General features: G+C 45.3%; 1 protein-coding gene across 6 annotated transcripts in view; it reads left to right on the top strand.

The window, feature by feature from the left end:
- The window catches only part of LOC119159971 (uncharacterized), an 81,660-nt gene that overhangs the window by 42,876 nt on the left and 14,432 nt on the right, over nucleotides 1–24,352 (top strand). For all 6 annotated transcript variants that reach the window (XM_075890075.1, XM_075890076.1, XM_075890080.1 and 3 more), the window contains 2 exons: nucleotides 13,334–13,399; nucleotides 21,877–21,923. In XM_075890075.1, the coding sequence (XP_075746190.1) occupies nucleotides 13,334–13,399; nucleotides 21,877–21,923 (113 nt within the window). The remainder of the gene's footprint in view (nucleotides 1–13,333; nucleotides 13,400–21,876; nucleotides 21,924–24,352) is intronic.

Raw genomic sequence — 24,352 nt, 5'->3', positions numbered from 1 at the left:
TAGAGCCTTTCCTCTTTTTCCGTATGGAGAAAGTTTCAGCAATAATATATCCTGTTTAACCGAATCAAACGCTTTTTTAGTCTAGAAAAATTCCTAAGGTAAATTTATGTCCGAAATAGTAAAATACTGTTTGTTCAATATCCAACGACGCTGTTTCAGCATATTTTTTTCTCTAAAGGCATACTTTTGTTGTACGATCCCATTTCCTTGTAATAAGAACTTCATAAGTCTTAGGTTTATAACCTGCTTAAAAAGTTTAGAGAATATGGCTAATAAGGAAATAGGCCTATAGTTAATAAGGTCGCTTTTTATACCATCTTTAAAGATGGCAGATACTTTCGAGATCTTTAGTTCATTAGAAAAATATCTGAACTATTAATTACTTTAGCGATATGCGACAACGGCTTACTTATGATATGGGCAACTGCTTTAATAGGCTCAGTGATCAACGTTCCTTCGGGGCTCAGTGAATAACGCCCCTGGTCGCACTACAGCGGTTCCACGTTCGATTCCGCGCACTTGAGTGTTTTTCTGCATTATTCCTTTCTTGTGTTTTGAATGAATATAGATATCAATACATATACGGGGAGTAATGGCGACGCCTGCCCCAGTGCCGAAGCTGGCGGCAAAATCCAGCCGAGAGTGTCCATGTAGTAGCTATCACAATGAAAATTCAATTTTCGCCAGGTTGAACTATACAGGTCGTGCCAGATAGCGGGGCCCCGTTGAACCAAAACACGTCTGCCAACTCGGAGCCAATGTTAAAAAATAGATTATGGTCATTGTTGCTGGTGTGGCTTCCGCTGCTTTTGTTATGCTGCTATAGTGTCAGCGACTGCGCAATAAAGCAGGGCAACGTCTCGCATGGCATCAGTGATGTGAAACGTTCCGGTTCTTGTGGCGGGTAATTTGAAGTGCGTTAATCTGATTTCGATCCCTGTAAACGTGATTTTAATTCAAAAGAAGCACTTTTTGGCACAAAAGTAACACTACGAGGTTTCTGGACCACTACTGCAACAATCACAATCGACCTGTTAGTTGATTGATATGTGGGGTGTAACACACTTAATAGTTGATTTTTATGTACCTTTATTCGACAAGAGGATGACATGATAAAACGTAGCATCATCGAGGCATCCAACAGTGTCTGGGCTTCACCTGTAAAAAATACCGGTTCATCAGGCTCTACGTCAACTACCACAGGCTCAACAAAATTGGCGTAAAGACGTGGGCCCTTTACCCCGTATTGATGACGCATTGGGCTGCCTACAGAGAGTGGAGTTCTTTTTTTCATTGCAAAGGCTGACCACCCGAATTTGGCTTTTGGACCACCTTACGGGCTCTACGAATTCACCGTTATGCCCTTCGGCCTGTGTAATGCTCCAGCCACCTTCGAAATGATGATGGACGGTACTTTTTGCTCCTGGAAATGGCACAGCTATTTTTTACACTTAGATGGTGCTGTGGTAATTTCAAGCGACTTCGCATTCCTTTTTTACTCACTTCGAGCAAGTGCTAGCGTGCCTCTCAACGGCGGGTCTTCAACTTAATTTGTAGAAATGCCACTTTGCTTCCCGCAAGTTTACCATTCTTGGCCATGCAATTTTGCAAAACGGTATCCTTCCGAACCCTGCGAAGCGTAGCGCCATTGCCGCGTTACCCAAACTGACCATCGTCAAAAAGCTTCAAAGCTTCATCGGCTTGTGCTCTTGTTTCTAACGCTGCATCCTTGATTTCGTTTTACTTATGGGCCGTTTGATCAGTTTTCTCGCCCGGAAATTAGAATCGATCAACATGGTCAACGGCGCCTGATGATGCATTTCAACACCTTCGGCACCTTCTTACTGCCCCACCAATACTGTGACATCTCTATTCCTCAGTACCAAAAGAGATTCACACTGACGCTAGTGAAATCGGGCTTGGTGTCATACTTGCCCAACGCAAACGTGGCTTTGAACAGTACGTCGTTGATTACTCCAGCCGTATGCTCAGGAAAGCTGAGAAACACTTCTGATTCTCAGATAAAAAGAGTGTCTCGTCATTATATGTGCGATAAGAAAATTTCGGTCATACCTATAGGAACCTCCATTAGATATTGTGACCGATCATCACGCACTATGCTGCTTATTTCGACTGAAAGATCCGAATGGTCAACTCGATCTCTGGGCATCACCCCTGCAACAATTCGACATCTGTGCTTTTTATCTTTCTGGTCACAAGTATCTGCAGGTGCGAATACTCTATACCGCTCACCTTTGCTTGCTGAGCCCATCTGCTCATCTATTTCCGTTTCCGGTGCCTTTGCCGTCAACATTTCCGACATGCCGTCAGAGAAACGTAAATAATCCTGGATCACTTCGCTTCTAGAAGTCCTCTCGAACACGACGTCTTTCCCGGTCTCTCGTACACTTCGGCGCCAAGTTCAACACTTCGCTGTTTGAGATAACGTGTTCTAGGAGCGCAGCCACAACTCGATTGGCTGAAAGTGGCTGATTGGTATTTATCGACATCTGTGCTCCGACATCTGCGCAACAGTTTGCGCAGATCATGCACAATGGGGTCCCGCTGGTGTCTTAAAGACATACACACGCCTGCATCTTCAGTACTTCTGGCACGGTATGCACCGTTTCGTTCGCCATTATATTCGCAATGCCCTCGGCCTATTGGTGGCGCACCGTGCAATACAAGATGACTGTGGAGTGATGATCAACCCGTGAACTCGCATAAGATAGGACGCATAGACATACTCCCTGTGCCACTTTCAGAGGATGAATTCTTTATCTTTAAATGAATGTATATCGAACCAAGGTGCTTTCCCAATCAATAGGAACTTCTAAATACTTGGCTTATTTTTTGCTGCAGTGCAACTGATTGCTGCAGTCAGCTGATTGACCATGTATTAACGATGCTTTGCGTTATCCTGTGCACGCTACTGAAAACTGTGTGAACTAGAATTCATGCATGAACTGAACGACACTTCGACATCATTTGTGCCGAGCATGTCTTGTGGATTTGCCGCAGTAGTAGGCCACTAGCAAGTAGCGCGCGCGTCACGGCAGCACAGGACCAATTGTTTAACGTAGCGATAGTTTACAAACATATTACACTGTCATCATTACTTGCGTTGCAAGCATGATGCAGCTGCTTCTTCAGCGGAAAATAAGCATTTAACTTCCCATCAAGTAGCGCTTGTGTCAAAGCCATGATCAGACTCTAACAGTGCGCACTCGGATTTTGATGCTTCCATCAGTGCGATCGAAACAAGGATATCGACCCGAGTATGCTTTTCGCGACGTCAAACTTGCGAAAATTTGTTGAGCAAAAACGTCGTTCGGATGGCACCGGAGAAGTACAGGAGAAGTATGCGTGGGCTGTAGTCGTAACTGCATATTTCAATGATCTAATCATTTGGCTTCACTGGTCTAGCTCGAGTTGGTGGCATGCGGTGCTTTGCAATATCCACTGTAATTGGGATACATTCAAGAAAATAGAAAAAGTATGCTTTTGTTTGCAGCTTGCTGAAGGATATTATGCAACAAATACAATCAAAGTGACTTACAAGCGTGAAAAAACTATGTAACGAACAACGGGACGTCAAGTGCAACTCTCTGCTTGTGAGCTAGCATGCTGATCGTTCATCGTCGCTGTCACTCTCAGCACGTTGTGAACTATCTACGTCTAGTGAAAAATCCTAGACGTCAAAACGGTATCATTAAACATCGCTGCTTAATGTAATCTCAAGATTCTCTCCACCAGATGACTTTGATAGCACCAACAACGCGTCATTCACCATACACAACATTCACACTGCGTCACTCACTACATCTATCTGGAGGTGCGGAGACCATTCCTCTCTCGGCAAGAAAGGAATTGCTTGCAGTGTGCTACCATCTATCAACGAACGTAAAAAACAAGCAGCGATGCGTAGGCCAAGGTTTAGCAACGCAAATCTCGAGCCTGCGCTACTCTACGCGTTGAATAATTTTCATGAGATTCACGCACAACAAAAGCACTGACGAATGCTCTGCGCAAGTAAAACAAGGCGAGTTTTAACTGCAATGGTCAGACGACAAAACTTAGCTATCCAAAGTGGCTGCAGAAGATTTCAAGAAGCCGATATGTGTACTCTGCGGGCTATAATCTAAAGTACGAGTTGCCACGTATTTTCACGAAAACTTACCGTTCCTAATCATCAGTCACGAACGCTCCCCTTTCTCACGGTCTTCATAAAGTCATTATGCCCGCCCCTTCACCTGTTTGTGAGCCGACCGCCACACACCTACCATCCTTGGAATGAGTTCTGCGCGTGTGAGCTTCGAGGACCACACGACCTCAGTCTTCTTTGCTGTTCTTGACGAGTGCCCTCATGGCCTAATCCTCGGCCACGACTTTTTGAGCACGCATTCCGCCCTGATGGACTGTTCATCTTATTTGTTACAGTTAGAGCTTCCTGCTATACCTGACCTCACTATCGCGCCACCACCTCGTTTATGTGTCGTTCAGTTTGTTCGTTTGCGCCCAGGTAACACGACTTACGTCTCATTTAACGCAGATTCAACGGTACGTGATGGTGACTACTTGATTACTCTCCTTGGATGTTGTTCCGACGCGACAAGTAGCTCTCCCTCACTCTCTTGTGACTGTGTTTGCAAACAACGCTTGCATACCTGTCCTGAACTTTGGACGCTGAACACAACTGCTTCCTGAAGATAGCACGCTGGGCACGGCAGCACCTTTAGACGCGAACAACCCTGTTGCCCTGGCCATTGATGTCCCACTGCCACCTCCAGGCAGCCCTACTGCTAGCCCGATACCTGATGACGAGTTTGACAACATGATTGCCCCGGACCTGAGCCCTCCTGAAAGTCTGGGTCTACGCCTTTTGTTCGCGTTATACCGCGGCGTTTTCGATCTCGCTTCACCAAAACTCAGACAAACATCTCTGGTGACCCATTGAAACGAAACCGTGGACGCAAGAACTATTCATCGACGCCCTTACCATGTCTCGGCTACCGAGCGCAGTGTCATTAAACAGAAGTCGACAAGATGCTCACTAAGGAGATCATCGAGCCATCTTCCAGTCCTTGGGCGTCACCCATGGTACTTGTAAAAAAGAAAGATAACACCTGACGGTTCTGCGTTGACTACCGACACCTCAATAAAATCACCAAGAAAAACGTCTACCCTTTACCGCGAATAGACGACGCCCTTGATTCCCTTCATGGCTTACGGTCCTTTCCTTCTATTGACCTTCGTTTGGGCCATTGGCAATTAGCTGTTGATTAAAACAATCGGGAAAAGACCGCCTTCATTACACCCGATGTTCTATACCAGTTTAGGTCATGCCCTCTGGGTTGTGCAACGCATGATTGAGTCGCTACTGAGGGGTTTAAAGTGGTCCATACGCCTCTGCTACCTGGACGATGTTGTCGCTTTCTACCCGACTTTTACCAGTCACCTGCAACACTTGTCGGCTATTTTGCAAGTCTTTCGCACCACGGGTCTTCAACTCAACTCTTCAAAATGCTGCTTTGCCCACCGAGAGATCACCATGATAGACCATCTAGTTGACGCTGCCGGTATACGACCTGATCCAGCAAAAATACACGCTGTCACCAGCTTCCCTATTCCACGTTCTTCCAAGGACGTTCGCTCGCTTTCCGGCCTGTGCTCTTATTTTTGCCGCTTTGTTAAGGATTTCACAGTCATTGCGCAGCCCGTCACATTTCTTTTGAAAAAAAGGCCCCTTTCTCTTGGGGACCTGACCAAGCATCGGCTTTTTCCCATCTCGTCGACCGACTCACGTCTACCCCTGTGTTGGCCCAATTCGACGACTCTGCACCAATCGAAATACGCACCAATGCCAGTGGTCATAGTATCGGCACTGTCCTTGGCCAAAATCAACGAGGTCACAACTGCGTCATTGCTAACGCCAGACGCCTTCTCTTACAGCTGCGCGGAACTATTCGATAACCGAGTGCCTTGCTCTTGTTTGGGCGGTCGTAAAATTTCGTCCCTACCTTTACGGTAGACCCTTTGCCTTGGTAAGTGCCTTATGCTGGCTGTCTTCACTCTAGGATCCGGCTGATCGACTTGGTCATTGGGCATTACGACTTCAAGACTACACGTTCACTGTTGTTTACATACAAGTCGAGCCGCTTGCATCAAGACGCCGACTGCCTGTCCCGTTATCCCGTCGATCCACCACACTCTACAAGGAACAATACCATTGCGTCTGTGCTTGCTATAACTGACCTGTTCAACATTCGTGCTAAGCAACGACGTGACCCCACTCTTCGCAACAATATCGATCACCTCAACACTACAGCTCTCGATTCATACCTTTGTCTCTTCATGCTATGTGACGGCACCTTGCTACGTCGTAGTCTGTTACCCAATGGTCCTAACCTCTTGCTTGTGATTGCGGTACATTTTCGTTCGACGGTTATGACCCAGCTTCACGACGTACCGATGGCGGGAAACCTCGGCGTTTCCTGCACATACGATCGTGCACACCATCGGTTCTACTGGCCAGAAATGTATAGGTCAGAACGTCGTTACGTTACCTCATGCGCTCTTTGTCAGCGCCGGCAGAAGTCAACCCTCCCACCTGCCAGCTGTCTTCAGTCACTCGAAGTTCCATGTGAACCGTTTCATCGTGTCGGCATCGACTTGCTTGGTCTGTTCCTAACGTCTGTCTCGGGAAATCTATGGATCGCTGTTGCCACGGACTCCCCCACAACACCGTTGTCACGGACTCTCCCACGAACACCCCCACACGGTTCGCAATTAATCACGCACTTTCCACCAGCTGCGCGACCGACGAAGCGGACTTCTTGCTCCACAATGTCATCCTTCAGCACGGAGCGCCGCGGCAGCTTCTTAGGGACCGTGGAAGGCAGTTTCTACCTCGGGTCGTCGATAATTTAATGTCGTGCTCGACCGCACATAAGCTAACCACGGCCTACCATCCGCAGAAAAATGGCTTGATGGAGCGGATGAACCGAACCATTACCAACATGCTGCCAACGTACGTGTCTGCCGACCAACAAGATTGGCATGCAGCGTTGCCTTTTGTCACATTCGCCTACGATACGTCATGGCACGAGACGGCGGGCTATTCGCATTTCTTTTGTTTATTTGGCCGTAATACAACTTTGCCTGTGGACACAATGATGCCTCCTTCGACGTACTCATCCACTGAATACACTCAAAAAGCTATAGCTCGCGCCAACCATGCACGTCAACTTGCGTGCGTTTGGCTAACTGACTCGCAAGTGGGCGAAAAATCTCGTCACGACAGCCGTCACTGAATTGCCTCCTTTCCTCCACGATCACTTGTTTTCCTGTGGTCTCCAGCACGCTGTATTGAGCTTTCTGAGAAGCTCCTGTTGCCCTTCTCTGGACAATCGTGTGTGCTCCGCCAAGTGACCGACGTAATGTATAAAATCGAACAATTTTCTTCGTCCTTATCCACGACGCCCCACACGGACATCGTTCACGTTGTCCTTCTGAAGCCTTACCTTACACCAAATTCCCCCAACACACATGTATAGTTACCACCTTCTTTACCGTCTTTCTCTGGCTGCACCAAGTCCGTGCCTTCGCTGCCGGAGGGTAATGTTATGTGCCACTCATTTAGAGGACGAAGAAGAAGAGGACTAGGTGGTGTCTGCTCTCGCGATCTTGGTTGTTTTTTCATCACTACTGTGGACTGTAAATATTATGTCCTTTTCTGTCATCCTCCCCGTAACAATATTTTCAGACGGTTATCATAAAGGTGACTAAGTGTAGTGGCGTTCCGAAGAACACAGTATTGGTGCAAAAGATAGCTGCGTTACTGCTAAGACAGTGCATTGCCGCTTGTTCGGGCCCCTATTCAAGGGTACCTCTGGTTCTCGCCATTCCTTGAGCCCTGGCAAAAGCATTTTTTCCTGGCAACACTTACATGGCATCTTCTACCCTCTGCCTAAAGCTCAGAAGTGATTAGAGTGGCCTCACAAATTTTGCACGCCATGACCACCGAAGCACGAATTTGATATTGAATTTTAGCAGCGTAAATTTTTCTGATTCTACAACGCTCCTGGTCGGCTAAACGTATTCTAGAGAGAGGGCTTTTATTTCATGACAACAAAATACGATGAAGTGTTTATCAACGCCTTCTTTCACAATCGTTCTGCACCATGGGTGCACGCGTTTATAACGTCTGTGACACAATACAATGTAAAAAAGAATCACTTTCTTTTTTATTGCGACAGCGATTTGCCTTTAAGGCATAATATTTTTGTTAAATGTGTGCTGTTAGGCCGCTGTTGTGCATGAAGTGAAGTAGTGCCTTGTGGAATCTGTTTTTATGTATCCAGCGGTTGTAACTGGCTGTGTCACTGTACCGAAGACCGGCTTGATCGAGGTGACGGGAGCGTTCTGGCTGCAATTCTTTACATGTCCATAAAAGGTGGTACGTATCTGCTTGCATCGCAAGAGTGGGACAATACGGACACGTATCATTAACTCGTAAATGTGACCGGTTCCGTGGCGATATAACGATCGGTGTAAGGGCCACCCCTGCCCGAAGCCTCCTAAGCACAACTTCCTCCACCCTAGTAAGGTGAGGGGAAAGAGAGCAGACACACGGTGGAATGAAAGCACGTGTATCCTGCCGGAGAACATTTTTACGGGTATGAAGTAAGTTTAGGGGCTGAGGTGGAAGGGGAATGGCTTGAAGGTCTATCTACGTGTAGAGTGCAGTGCACCTGCTGGTAAGCAGCAATGTTGTGTGGGTTCGCGGCATGGCCTTGAATCCAATGTGCCTTTGCGCAAGTAGCCGTATTATAGTTCAGCTTATGAATCGCCTGGCAGATCTCCATTGCCTTGTTATGTTCTTCGGCTCCTTGATAGCTCCTAAGGAATTGGTGTATACGTCAATCTGCTTAATTGTGGGTAGCTTAGAGGTAGCATCCTGGATTGCGTCGTGGATCGCTTGAAGCTCCACCACAAGAGGAGTGGCTACCATAGATAGATAACGCTGATGGCCTCTGACAAAAGTATGCGTGGTACTCAGGAATGATGTCTTTACGCCGTCTTGCAGGATAGCAGCATCTGTATATAGTTTGCAGATATGAGCGCATAGGGCCTCGATGATGGAGCGTTCGTGAAATGTAGATGATGTATCGGAGCGCCGTAACTTTGTTGTTTTATTAGATGTGATGGTGGTGAATTCCCAGGGAGCCGTAGACTCGGGCTGGTTGTCAATGCGAGAGCCACGTTGAAAGTGAGCATGCAACTCAGCAACAACCGGTACAAGTTGCCTTTTGATTTCACGAGCTTTTTTCCTTTGCGAAACCAGCTCTGCAATTGTGTTAAGCTGGGCGTGCTCCTGCAAAGTTGGTATGGCAGTGATGCGAGGCGACGCTGTTATTGTGCACATAGCATCACGGTTATTAGTCTGCAACTACGCCAACTGAATCAAAGTTAACCGTTGAAATTGCGCCTGGTATAAAATTCTTGTCTGCAAAACTGTGCAGACGAGCTGTCGAGCTACATGTGTACGAGCTCCAGCTGCGTTCGATGCAATGCAGCGAATCAGATGAAGTGTTTTAGTGGAACTATGTGTGGCTTTTCAAAGCCAGTGCACTCCACTGCTTGACTGGTGTATATCAAGACCTAGTATGAGGACCTCAGAAGTCTGAGGAATGATCACTGCCCATAGTGTAAATGTAAAGGGGCACTGCTTGATTTTTCTGCGTCCTGTTCTGTTAGCTACCTGAACATAGAATGATTTTGGGCGGACATGTCTAACCCTGCGTTCCGAGTGTAGCTCTGAACAACATCAAGGGCTTTCTGAAGCTGTTATGCTTGTCTTGAGACGTCTTTATGCACACAACATAAAGTCACATCATCGGCGCATATTATAAATGTCACGTCTGAAATTCGGTGTCTATGCTAACTGCATTTCATCATATGCTTACAGGAATAAGGGAAGGTCAACCCGTTTACCCATACATGCAAGTCCTTGGAAACGTCGGGAGGACACGGAAAGTGATTCAAGTCGAGGCGTCATTACGTGCGCGCCAACATTCTAGGAATTTCTTATTCCCCCGTTGTGTTCACAAGCCCGCATAGCTGCGTTGTCCAGTGTCAAAAATATTCTTGTATTTGAGCATTGTTCGTCAAAGGAACATAGAAGCGTTTGATTAGAGAGAAAGGGCACATGAAGGTGAACATTTGGCTGTCTTACCTGTTTGGTTGGGAAAAATTCGCTCCAGTCTCCCCCCCCCCCCCCAAAAAAAAAACTTTATTCATGGCCATGGCAGCCACACTGGTGGTGGTGGTCATAGTTGGAAGAAGAAGGTGCACAATTTCAGCAGCTAATCCCCCTGAGTGGGTGTGAGCCATGAGTCCAGGAAAACAAACAAAATCTGCAGCTAGGGATCGAGCACAGCACAGCGCCTGTGGTTAGGCCGAATGGGAGAACAGTGGATAGTAAAAAGGTTAGAGGTTTTTTTTCTTCCCTCAGGCACCGCCATCATAATCAATGGAGAGTGAGAAGGGACAGGGGTCAATCCTCTCTTGCTTCACCTCGCCTGGTAAACTGCCGGACTTTAAATAAAGTCTATTCATTCATTCATTCATTCATTCAGGACTGCACGAAAAAAAAGAAATGCAACAGCGTGGCACTATTCTGCACCATCATGAACAAAGAAAATATGGCTCGTTTCTCGAGAAGGTGACCTCTCTTTTCTGTCTTTCACTACTATATCCCTTCCATCCTACAGCGTTCAACCTGGCTATGAAATAGATTTTTCTCATCCCCCTTTTCATAAAAACGCTGAACACGCCGCAACCACTCCTGCCAAGCGACAGTTTTACTTATTTGCCTTCTTTTCGCATTCCTTGTCACTGCTCTATAGTTCACTCCTTTCCTCCTCTCTTCTTCGTCCTGACATCACGACGACTACCAAATATATCTCAAGGCCACTTATACAATCAAAATTATATTTTTCCTTAAAATGAGCGCGTTTATGCGTTTCAAACGTGTGTACCAAACACATCGCCTTAGCTCATTTCACTACATTCATAAAAAATTAACGCTGATTTCAGTTATTCATGTTTGAATAGTTCATCTTACACGATCGATCCAAATAATTCATACGCAGTGTTAGACCATGATTTGGCTATTATTAAAATGAAAAGCGCACGAAATTACCTCCTATGTTTACTGACAAGAAAAAAAGATTCATTAATCAGTAACGTCAACTTGTAACAGTTGTTACCTATTTTAGAACCAAACCACAACTAAGATATTTTCCATTATTGTATATCAAAGCTGCTCTCTCAATATTGCAGGGGTGTGAATAATAATACCTAAGTTATGTTAAGAAAAAAGCTCACACAACGCATTATTGCGATTCCCGCTCACATGTTTACTTAGATCCTGTGAAATTAGCCTATTATTGATAACCTGTATGGTCATCAACCTAGAGGTACTCAATCTTAGCCCTAGCTGAAAAGATCAACAGAAATAATCCATGAAAAGCTTGCTCACTATTTTTGCGCCACACCAGCGACCGCCGGGTCACTGAACACTCGCGAGATCATAGTGTGTCATTCGCTGCCAGGATCCATCACATGATTACCGTTACTACAACTTCCTTTTGTCGATGACAACCTTCGTCGCTGTTTCTAGTCACTTGTGATACCTAGAAGGTGCACATAACGATCTTTTTTTCTCGAACGTGGACAAACGCTTCGCAGAATCCTCGCTGTACCAGCTTGGCCTGTGCCATGTTGGTTTGTTGGGTACGGCCATCCGGCTATGCCGGCAAGGCTGCCTACGTCACTCCTGCAGAAGCCAATGAAAGTCGCTGAGCGATGCGCCGGAGCAGTTTCAGAGCATCCACTGGAGCAAAAACGAGCGCTGGAGCGTTCGCGGAGCAACCACGGGAGCATATTCAGGGAACGGGTCCCGTTTTCCGGTGGTTTCATTCGTCTGTCGCACACCGGAGAAAATGATGGAAAACTAATGTATTTGGTCCGGTACATCCCAGTTCGAGTGCGAACACTGGAGAAGAGCGGGCGCATTTTTTCTCGGCTTTTTTCCAGCTGGGTATGTTTTTGTTTACAGTGTAGAGTTTCTCAGGGCACGTGTTTAGCGCATACGTTAAAACACTCTGTTCTGGAGTTTGAAGACACATGTTCGGTAGCCAAGTGACATCGAGGAAATTTGTTGAGACCTTTCATGTGACACATTGGGAGACGTACGGACAGACATTCATGCCATTGAATCGTCCTGGCAACGGGTAGAATCTTAAAAATAAGGCAATGGTGCGATTATAACATGCAAAAGCAAGTCCTTATGATAACAAAAGTTCATTAGTAAAACAAAACAAAGCGTCATTCGCATCTGAGCTTTTCACAATAGCGCTTTATTTTGTAACCACAAAAGAAGCCTACCTGTAATTTATGCGACTGGTTTCATGGGTAGCGGACCAATCATAATGATGAATAAACTACATGATTGACAATATTTAAGGTGCTTGCTGCATTCGAAACGTGTTAGTCTGTAAAGTCACAATGCTTCTGTGTTAATGCAGATCTGTTGACACATTTTAACTCAAATCAGTGCATACGTGTGTAGCGCAGCTTTGCTGCAGCTAAAATATGTGCAGTTTCGGGTGCTGCCCGAGAGCCTCTATTGTGTATCCTGGTGCCGATAGGACCTACCGAGCCACCTCCAGGCCACTATAGTTGCCCCCATTGGCACCTATCTGCCCTACTATACATGCGTTGGCCGCTCTCGCAGCTCACTTTAGTTCAATTTTCAAAAATCAAATGTAATTTGTTTGTCTTGAGGCTTTCAACAAGAGTGGCGATGTGGGCTTGTTAGTGATGTGGCTTTCGTCTGCGCTGCTTGAGCATGGAAGAGACGCAGCGACCCCCTACCTGCAAGATTTAGGACCAGCTGGCCGTAACAATGTGTCCTTTTTGGACTGTGTTAATGTGGACACACTCGCGTAATACACTATCCTGAGAGACTGACAAACTGGTTCTTAGAAATATGTGTGCTAATTGCTATTGTTTTTAAGCACTTCAACGCAAACGTCCACACAACTTTCAATATTTCTTCAAGCTGAATGTATTTTGTGAAAGCCTTGCATTGCAGCAGTTTATTTGTCAAAGAAATTGTGAAAAAAACTTGTTGGAATAACTAATTAGCAGTGTTTTAAGAATACCAGAAAAACATTCTGGTATTCCTAAAACACTGCGAATTCACATAGCATATGACACCTAGTTATAATTGCTTTCTTTATCCTGACAACTCATTTATTTACAGCATACACACCAAGGAATGACGTGGAGCGTCCATCTTTGATCCTGGAAAGTAGCTATGAAGACTATGGTTAGTATGTTCTAAACTCTCATCACTGTAATTAGTATAATTTTTGTGCGCTGTTCTTTAAAACTTAAGTAAGATGCCACTCCGAATTTTTCGCAATACAATCCACAAAGAAATTTCCTCGAAATTGCATAACAAGTATGTTACTATGAAAATAAGGACTATTTGCAATCATGTGGTTCACACAGCCTATATGGAGCAGGACCAATATTCCCTTTGCCCACTCCCATTAGCTGGCTCCCCAGCAAGAAAGCTGTCCCCCTCAGTTGGCTAAATAACGGGTATCAGCAATATTCAGGTTTAGGCTTGTGAGTCTGTGCCATATAACAAAATGGGGACTAGAAATCAGGCATGTAGTCAGATTTTTTTTGGAGGGGAGGGGTTGAGGGCCTAATTGTTCAAAAGAAACTTCTTCCATAATAAAAAGAGCAAAAAAGTTGCCCGGGATTACAAAAGCCGCTGAATTATTTAAAAAAAAACAAGAAGAAGGTAGAATGCAGTACAACCGGCGAATTAATCCACGGTGGAAGGCAAGTTTTTTTTGTTTGAATGAACAGGTTTTATTTCTGGACAGATAGAGAAAAACGAAGCCAAGCTTAGGGCCATTCGGCCTGACGTGGCTTCGCTACGCGAACATTGCACTAAAGCTAGTGCATGTGCTTGAGACTGAATGATTTTCAAAAGTGTCGGGCGCTTTCCCTACCAATACCAAACTTGCGAGAAGCACATGAGCTATTTCACGGCCTTAATTTTTAAACAAAGAACGTGTGCATTCAGGGAAACAATTTATTCAACAGCAAAGAACCAAAGCATGATTTCCTTAATGACACAAAAGACGCAGAACGCAAACATTTATTTTAGGGTGAAATCTGAAAAAATGACATGGTGAATGAATTACAATTTAATTAAAGTTAATGCAAAATGGGAAATAAAGCGAACATCTGAAAGCGTGAGAACAAGCATGAAAATGTGAAAGGGCGAATTAAGTCACACAGTGAGGAATAGGGCTTACTTTTCCCAGCGAACGGCAGTAGTGCATTGCTTCCGTGGCCCTATCTGATGAGGCATTTCGGTAAATCAGTAAAACCCATGTTGCGGCCGTGTTTTATAAGGAGTTTGAATGCACCAGTCCACAGAAATTATTATTCTATTAGAGATCTTTTAGAGTGTTCGGTCATTGCTCATACGATGAACGTTACCTGTTTCCTTATAGAATGGTGAACATCACAGTAACATACGTACAACGGCGTAAGTAACAAAGGTTGTCGTTCGTTTACTTTTTCGAGAGTGATGTGCAAGTTCGCCACCTATGGCTCTGCCGTCGGCATGTCTTAGGCCGCACATCCGCTCCGTCAACTGGTTGGCGACCTAACCACAATAAATTGTTTCTCGTGTTTAATCCTATCTCCACGTGGGTGCCTGCCTGATAACACTGACAGCGAACAAATGTTGGTCGGGTTAGAAGAGGCTCTAGGAGGATCAAATGGGTTAATTTCATTTCATACACAAGCCTCTTTTCCAAGCTTTCAGTGTATGTAGGGCCTTGGGCTTTCTCCCTCGGTGCACGTTCTTCGGCAGTATATAGAGAGCATGTGTTGATGACATGTAGACAAAATTTAGAGAGTGGGTTGTTTCTTTTCTGCTGTTCAATCACGGGCTGCCTCACGTAGTCACAAAAGCCCACTACAGGAGGCGCAGAAGTGTACAGGGGAAAGCTAGTCAGGCCCAAGACGTGTGACCTGTGATTATTGAAGCGCAACAGTAAAGCTCTTTTCTCTATATTCTTACGATGTATTTATACCTTTGTTTAATTTGAAATAAATGATTCTGATTAGCAGAGATTACGACCTTGTGATTCATACGGGACATTGCAAAGCACGACGAACAATCTCACATGGCCCCGTTCAGGTATGAGCGGCGGCATTGAGCATGTTCATTCATTTTGTTAACGCCCGCACAGCGGCGCCACCGACTCAGTGCCTGGTTTCCGTAACACGATGTTCGTGAGCGGCAACATGAAAACTTTGAGCTTAATCTTTCTAAAAATGTTAGATGCGAGGCATCCTGTAGTCGAGCTCAATAAGATGTGCGGCGTGACCACCTTTTCCACGCATGAGCGCCCCTCCCCATCTCGGCTCTCTCCTGGGCCTACCCATACATACCAGCACCGAGCGTCTGCTTGAGCTTGGCATTCACAACACGCTCGAAGAAATAGCAGAAGCCCAAGAGAGAGCACAGTTTGCAAGGTTATCTACAACAAGGTCGGGGAGAATGATCCTGCAGGAGCTGGGCCAACACCCAATGGCAATCAGGCACAATTACAAAGATATCCCCGACAACATCAGGGAGAATATCACGGTGTCTCCTATACCAAGAAACATGCATCCAGAACACAACGTCGGAAGAAGAGTAGCGAGGGCCAGGACTATACTTCGTCAAGTCTCAAACGAGGAACGAGGGGTCGTATTTGTTGACGCGGGTTCCTACGCCAATGGGAAAGCGTTTGTGGCAGTGGTGGTCGATGGGGCTGGCCATGTCGTCAACTCAGCGACGGTCAGGACGAAAGACCCGATCATTGCGGAACAGGTGGCCATCGCCTTAGCACTCAAGATGAATAACATTGAAGTCGTCTACAGTGATTCCATGGCAGCACTACGGGCGTTCGCCAAGGGGACGGTCTCTGAACAAACGCTGAGAATACTGCAAGGCAAAAACATAACGCATCATTTTCTGAGTTGGTTCCCAGCTCACCTTGGGCAAATCAATGATTCCCCTCCCAATCTCAATGAAGTAGCACACGAGGTGGCGCGAGAACTCTCCAACCGCGCCTCCCCGGGGATGCGTTCTACCGGTGAAGGGGATAACCGGGAAATTCTTACAACATATAACGAGCTCACTGAACATTTCTACCTGTCTAGAAGGATTTTCCCTCCCCCTCACAAAAATCTAACCCGGCCCCAAGCACTTACATTAAGGCTTTTGCAAACGCGGATGTACCCTACTTTGAAAATGTTACACATCATGTACCCTGACCTATACCCAAGTAATCTTTGTCCACATTGTGGGGAAATAGCTTCATTTGAACACATGCTCTCGCAGTGCACCAAATTCGCTCATATATCGAACATCACCTCTGCCAGATAGGAGGCGGCAATCCGCAGCTCATCCTTGGCAGATCAGCTCTGGGCTGTCCGCCAAGCCCGCGAGGCGGCTGAGGAGCTTGGCATCTCAGTCCCCACATGGGACCTGCCCGCAGCACAGTGATCTGTGTTTTGAAGGACCAAATAAAAGTTTATCCAATCCAATCCATCTCGGCTCTCTAGCGCTCCCTTTCTCTCGCCTCACAACGGCAACGCACGCAGCGTCTGCTAGCGATTTTCTTGATTGAAAAAAAAGGAAGATCTCGCGTACAGTGGGAATCTATGATATGCGAAGCATGAATGAGGAGGGTTGATATGTCACTTTAAAATCAGCACAACGTTACCAGGTAGAGGTATGTTATGCTGTATATCCCTTCTTTGTCATGATTAAGACGTTTGAACGTGTCATTTGCCTACATAATCTATTAACGTAACCTGATACTAAACTTGGTATATGTGGAGATAGCAAAATGGTCACGATTGTATCATGAATGGCCCAATACACTCCGACGTAACGTTGCCGCGTGTTCACGCAGGGCACAGCGACGCTGAGCTAGCAAAACGCGAGCACTACTCGATTGTCTGACGCCAGGCGTGACAGGTGCGACCAGCGTCCGTCGGCACAGCCCTGCGGCAACTGTCGCGACATGCGACAAGCTGCATTTCGAGCCGATGACGTTACCTAGACAGCACTGCGTCTGCCTCTCTTCAATACGGAGGGACGCCAGCCGCGCTCAAACGCGCGTGCGTCTAAGCAACGCAGCGCGACTCGCACCTTAAGGCAGGCAGATTGGCGCCTGACTTGGCATCGCCGTCTTGACGTGACGAAATGAACGCCGGCACGCACGCATGCCGGGTCCTGTCGAATTGTAATGGTGCCTTGCGTGTGACATGCCGTCATGTTCTTACACGAAACGCATCTCATGATCATCATATTTACACCAATCAGATACCTTCGTCATCATTCACGTGATATCAAATTTGCTATATGTGAGGCTAGCGAAACGACCATGCATCATGAGCGTGCATGTAGTCATGTTCTAAGATGACACGCATCTCACGACTATTGTGTTTGCACCAGTCACATACTTTTGTCATGCATTCACGTCCCATAATACCAGATTTGGTATATGAGACCTAGTGAAACGGCCGCGAGCACATTATAAGTGTGCCATGTAGTCATTTTATTGCATGACACGCATGTCATGATTTTCATGTTAGGGTCTGTCGTTAGTGTTCAGCATGCAGTCATGTCATACCATACCAGCTTTGCAACATGCCGTATGAAGGAAACCTCATGAAAGCAGCAAGACCATAAAATGTATATCATGACATTCATGACATGCATATCATGATAATCAAGTTATGACCAATGAATTATGCTCGTCATACAGTCATGTTATGCCACACCGTAATCGGTATTGATACCATTCTTGAAACGGCCAGGAGTGCTAAAAGTCGTAAGCGGATAGATAGATAGATAGATAGATAGATAGATAGATAGATAGATAGATAGATAGATAGATAGATAGATAGATAGATAGACAGACAGACATACAGACAGACAGACAGACAGACAGACAGACAGACAGACATATAGATACGCTCAACCATTCACTGGCCACCCCGTATATACAGGAATTGATCTTGAACTGCAGGGTGGGAGATTGCTCCTGTGCATTGTTGAATATTAAAAAAAAATGGCAACATATCCAAGGAGTGAATGATGGAGAGTGGGGCAAAGAATTCATCCGTCCATTCGTTCTTGCTTCAGTACGTCCATGCGTCCGTCAGTGTGACCGTCCATGCGTCCATCAGCCCGTCCGTGCGTGCGTCTGTTCGTGCGGCCGTCCCTGCGTTCGTCCATGCAGCCGCCCCTGCGTCCGTTCATGTGTCCATCCATGCAACAGTCTATGTGTCCGTTCGTCCATCTCTTCAACATTCCAAGTACCACCATCTCGCATCTTTTCATAATATATTCACCATATAGAAGCACCGCCATCCAGCGGACATTCCAAGGACTAAACGAGAGGTGGCACACGCACACTTTCTTACGGCAAGCTTCGGGTCCACTTCCCACCTTTAACCACCTCGAGTTCATGGTATATACTAGTTCACTGTATTCATGGCACTGTGGCCGAACGCTCTCTAAACCTTTCGAAAACCAAGGAGGTTACGCCCAGCGAGTATGACGTAGCAAACTTTTTCAGTCAGATAGTGCTCAATGTACATGCCAATGGCTGATAATGGGAAATGAGAGGCGGAGAATTCGGCTTATACTTTCTTACGACTTGCGCTTCGTATCTACTTCCCATTTTTAACCACCTCGAGTTTATTCATGGTATATACAAGTTTATTGTATTCATGGAACTGCGGCTCAACGCTCGCTAAACTTTTCTAAAGCTAAGGACGTTACACCCAGCGAGTATAACGTAGCAACCCTTTCTTGTCAGATAGTGCTCAATATACATGCCAATGGCTGCTAATGGTGATCGCAGCCTGTGTGTTAACTAAAAGCCGAATGCTCCTGTCTCTTATTCCCCATTAGCAGCCATTTACATGTACATTGAGCACTATTTTTTATTTTAAACAACGCACGGAAGTAGTCTCTCACCGGCACCACCTTGGAGGTCAAAATGTTATACTTGTTACATACTACGGGGGACGTACGGGTGCCGCTATAAGAAGTTTCGACCCTAAAATTCACAGCATGCGTATTAACTAAAAGCGGACTACGGGTCTCTGTGGCCAAGCGGAGGCCTGTATCTCTCATGGAATGTTTCAGTAGAAACATCGGTTCATCACTGCGTGCTTTGCGGCTGCCCAAGTTTCCATCCTGCACAACGCCGCTATGAGCAATAATGCCAACGCCGTCGCCTGTGTAAGCGTTACTACCCGCTGCTTCGCATCTACACATGGTCTCCTCTAACGGGAGGTAGTGTATTTAATTCTGGGGACTTCAAGACAGCTGAAGGCCTACCTACGTGTTAGCAAAGTACGAAAAGCTCCCTGCTAGTTTCAAGAGTGACTCAGACGATGCGTTGCCGTAACTAGTCGTGAACGCCACGACTCCAGGCTCGCGAAGCGAGCGGTTTCACCGCAACGACAAGCGTTCTGGTAATTTTCTACGTGCTTTGTATATTTTCAAATGGTCGAAAAGGTCACAATCTCACCCACTCCTGTGAAAGCAAAACCTTGAGAATAATGCGAGCAGATGGCCTATCGGCATCGCTTTCGCTTCACAGCGTATGCTGGGAGATTTGTTCGGGGGTAGTAATATTAACGGCTGAGGTATCCTGTCCCAAAACCGCAAAATAATTATGAGAGCCTCCGAGCTCTAGGATGATGGACCTTCTGGGGTTCTTTACCGTGCACCTAAATCTAGGCACACGCCCCTCAAGCATTCTCGCTTCCATTAAAAAAATTGGCAGCATATCCACTTTCTTGTCAGAGTGTATGATGCAGAGTGGGGCGAAGCATTCATCCGTCCATGCGTTCTTGCTTCCATCCGTCCATGCGTCCGTCTGTGTGACCATCCATGCGTCCATCCGCCCGTCCGTGCGTGCGTGCGTCTGTTCGTGCGTCCGTCCCTGCGTTCTTCCATGCATCCACCCCTGCGTCCGTTCATGCGTCCATCCATGCATCTGTGTGTCCGTTCGTCCATCTATTCAACACTCCAAGTACCACGATCTCGCATCTTTTCATCATATATTCCCCATATAGAAGCACCGCCATCCAGCGGACATTTCATGGACGAAACAAGAGGTGGCACACGCACACTTTCGTACGGCTTGCGCTTCGGGTCTACTTCCCACCTTTAACCACCTCGACTTTATGGTATATACTAGTTCACTGTATTCATGGCACTCGGCCCAATGCTCGCTAAACCTTTCTAAAATCAAGGAGGTTGCGCCCAGCGAGTATAACGTAGCAACCCTTTCTTGTCAGATAGTGCTCAATGTACATGCCAATGGCTGCTAATGGGGATCGCAGCATGCGCGTTGACTAAAAGCCGAATGCTCCTGTCTCTGGTTCCCCGTTAGCAGCCGTCGGCATATACATTGAACGCAATTTTTTGTTGTTCAACAACGCACACAAGAAATTTCTCACTGGCACCACCTTGGTGGTCCAAATGTTATACTTGTTACACACTACAACAGCTACGAGGGACGAACGAGTGCCGCTATAAGGAGCTTCGCCCCTAAAATGTAGCCGGCGTGGCCAGGATGCGATCCTGCGACACGAGGGTCAGCAGTTACAATGGTCGGCTACAATGGCCTTAGCCGCTGCATAATTGTGGCGAATTTACTGAGGGGTTTTTGTAGTTGGAAAATACTGCACAAGTGCACCAAGTTGAAATGTTTGTTGATGCTATTTTTTGATAATTTAAATGTGTTAGTACAAGGCCATCGAAGAAAGTAAACAACTAAACGAGCGCGGACTAGCAACATATATTTTACTAAGTGAAATATGACATATATACAATTAGCATAAAAAGGGGATAGGTGGTCATGTGAATGATTCAATCTGTCAAGTAAAATTTTGCGTCGAGGTGTTGCTCAATGCCGTCAGCAAGCAGCACTATCAAATGTAGGATTGATTGATTGATTGATTTGTGGGGCTTAACGTCCCAAAACCACTACATGATTATGAGAGACGCCGTAGTGGAGGGCTCAAGAAATTTTGACCACCAGGGGTTCTTTAACGTGCACCCAAATCTGAGTACACGGGCCTACAACATTTCCACCTCCATCGGAAATGCAGCCGCCACAGCCGGGATTTGATCCCGCGACCTGCGGGTCAGCAGCCGAGTACCTTAGCCACTAGACCACCGCGGCGGGGCTATCAAATGTAGGAGCTCTACGAGGCTCATGCGATACTTAAAACACGTGGACGCACCAGAGATCTATCGGTGCTGCTCTGCTTGCTGACTTTTAAGTACAATTACTCGACGCTAAATTGCATGAGTAATAAAAAGTTCTTCGCGTGTATATATATATATATATATATATATATATATGTATATATATATATATATATATATATATATATATATACATATATATATATATATATATATATATATATATATATATATATATATATATATATATATATATATATATATATATATATATATATATACACATATATATATATATATATATATATATATATATATATATATATATATATATATATATATATATATATGACGACCACAATGGCCGAGAGTGTGTTTGTGCTTGCTATTGCAATGAAATGAATTGTTTCTTTTCCAAAAGATTTTACACGTAAACCATTGTGTCTCATCTGCAATGATCTACTTCTTTTCCACAGCAACGGAGTTGTGCACTGTCGATGGATTAGAAACTCCGTACGGTGTGGTATGTAACGCTTTTTCTTCTTTCGAAAAGTTCTATGGAATAAGCTAACACTATCAATTACGGCATTCTTTAGATACTTATGCAGCAAAATATGTCAACAGTTTCAGTGAAAGTTTGTCACAAAGAAGTCAATTCGAAGACATAGTGGAAGAAGTTTTTTAGCGGCATTTGAAAGACCATGGACTTGTAATGGTGTCCTCATTACCTTTTTTTTTTGGAATTTCCGATCACTGAAGCCCTTTAAATATCAGTAATCAGCGCAATGACAATAAGAACTTCTTTTGAACTGGGTGATACTAAAAAGACTTTTTGGGCCTCACTCCCGTTTCGTAAAGGCAGCATTGAAGATATCGCGAACCTAGAGGCATCTTTACGTGCATGTTTTCTATTCTAAGTGTTCTCGGAGCATGAAATATCTCGCTTTTGAACAGCCGAAAATATATCTGCGTATAAAAACAAAACTAGACAAAAAAGAATCAGTCGTGGAAACACCCTTGCAAACTTGTAGTGCCCTTGTCTATAATCAGTCACTTATGGCTAGCTGTGAAGAGAACCCACAATCGCGGCTTTATTTTTAAATGTCACGCATTTTTTAGTGAATAAAGGCACTTTTGGTCTTTTTGTCTACGTATACATTTCTCTAGCCGCCCTTGTCAAGCCACTTTCCTAAAATATCTCCTTAAATTTGTATTGAATAATTGGCATACGAGGATCTGAGGGCAAGACCAAGATGACTGTATGATAATTTGAAGCAAAACAGCGTTTCGGTCAAATTGGAACACATTCATCTTGAAGTATTTGCGCACACACATGGGGGCGAAAATAAGACACACAAACGTGCGCCTCATTTTTGTCTTCGTGTGGTTGCTCATATACTTCAAGATGTAAATGGTAATGACAGTTATAACACGAAAATCCCGCCCAGTCACGTTTGGCATATACGCAATCACAGGTTATTCACATTGATCATAGTAAGGTTATTCACATTGACCTTACTAGACGGCAACAGACGAGAGCAGATGACAGCATGCTTTATTCTTCCTCTTCCTAACATCCTTTCACCACCCACAAAAATGAGGGTGGTACTTCACCTTCTACTTTTCTTCTTTCTCTTCCCTCAGCCACACTTCCTTTTCTTGTCCCCTCTGTACATGGCTCTACTTGTCTAATACCATAAATTATTATTCTAAACGTTATCATCTTTCTTCATATTATCAGTCCTCCTCACACTCGCATAACGGCTGCTCAACCCCGATTTTCCACGCTCTTGCTATACGAAATATTTTGTTGTGCTACCAAGGAGATAAAAGAAGCCCTTTTCATCTGAGCTCCAGAAGTGGAACGCGTCAACATACTCTGGTCATATTTAACGCAGGCGCAAATAAAATTTCAATGGGAAGTGACATGCGCTGATCTGCGGAATATTTGCTGGTGTTTACGATGAAGCATAGGTGAATTGTTTCGTTCACATTTAGTTCTTTTCGCTACATCTCGTCCATCACTCTCTACCTGCTATTTGAATCCTCACCTATATTTGACATGTCGCAAAATATAAATAAACCAGACGTGAGCTTGTGCACCACTTGTTTCTTATAGCCCTTGTCCCGTCGTTTTCTCGCCATTCATACCACAACAAGAATCATTGAGCCCCCACCCTCAATTAATCACTTTGCCAAATGCTACACACGCTTCTTCTTAATACCATACAAGACTATGTCATGCCTTACCCTTTTCCTTCGCCTTTTTATCCTCGTCACTCACTCTCTTTCCCAAACCCTTGCTATGCTTGCAATATTACCTACTTGATATCCTACATGACTGTGCTATGTTTCAACCTCTCTTTTGTCTCTTTCCATCTTCTTCATCCACTCTACACTTATCTTTCACGCCCCTTACATGCAAGGCTAGCCCAGAAATTGTCGGAAAGCATGGCGTCAAGCTGCGACATAGCACGAGAGCTAAAGAACTAGGAAGCCTCACGTTCCTCATATTTCGTTCATTTTTTTTCTCCTCCTCTTCCTCACATCTTTCCATCCCAGCCTCACTTCACTTTCTATACCCTTTGCTGTACATGACTAGGTTGTACATAGCTATGTTATACGTGGTTCTACTGAGGGACATGAGAGACGTGGTTCTACTGAGGCCATGAAACATGAGACGACTGCAGCTTGTGACAGTCCAGGCCATAAGTGCTCCACACATCATAAATAATAAAAAACTTTGGTTCGACGGAGAATTCAAATTGGACCGTCTGCGAGAGAATCAGGTACCCCCACAGAACCAGACCATTGTTTGATACTGTACCGGGAAGAAAAGAAAGTCAGTATATAAAACTGGTTTAGCGAGCGGATATGTACTGCGTGGCAAAAACATAGAATGGCACCAGGTGTCAAAACAGGTGAATCCCAGAAAGAGCAGGCGTTTTGAAG

The sequence above is a fragment of the Rhipicephalus microplus genome, chromosome 3, assembly GCF_043290135.1.
Source record: "Rhipicephalus microplus isolate Deutch F79 chromosome 3, USDA_Rmic, whole genome shotgun sequence".
Taxonomy (NCBI): domain Eukaryota; kingdom Metazoa; phylum Arthropoda; class Arachnida; order Ixodida; family Ixodidae; genus Rhipicephalus; species Rhipicephalus microplus.
The sequence above is the reverse complement of the archived record's forward strand: the minus strand, read 5'-3'. Positions and strand labels throughout refer to the sequence as shown.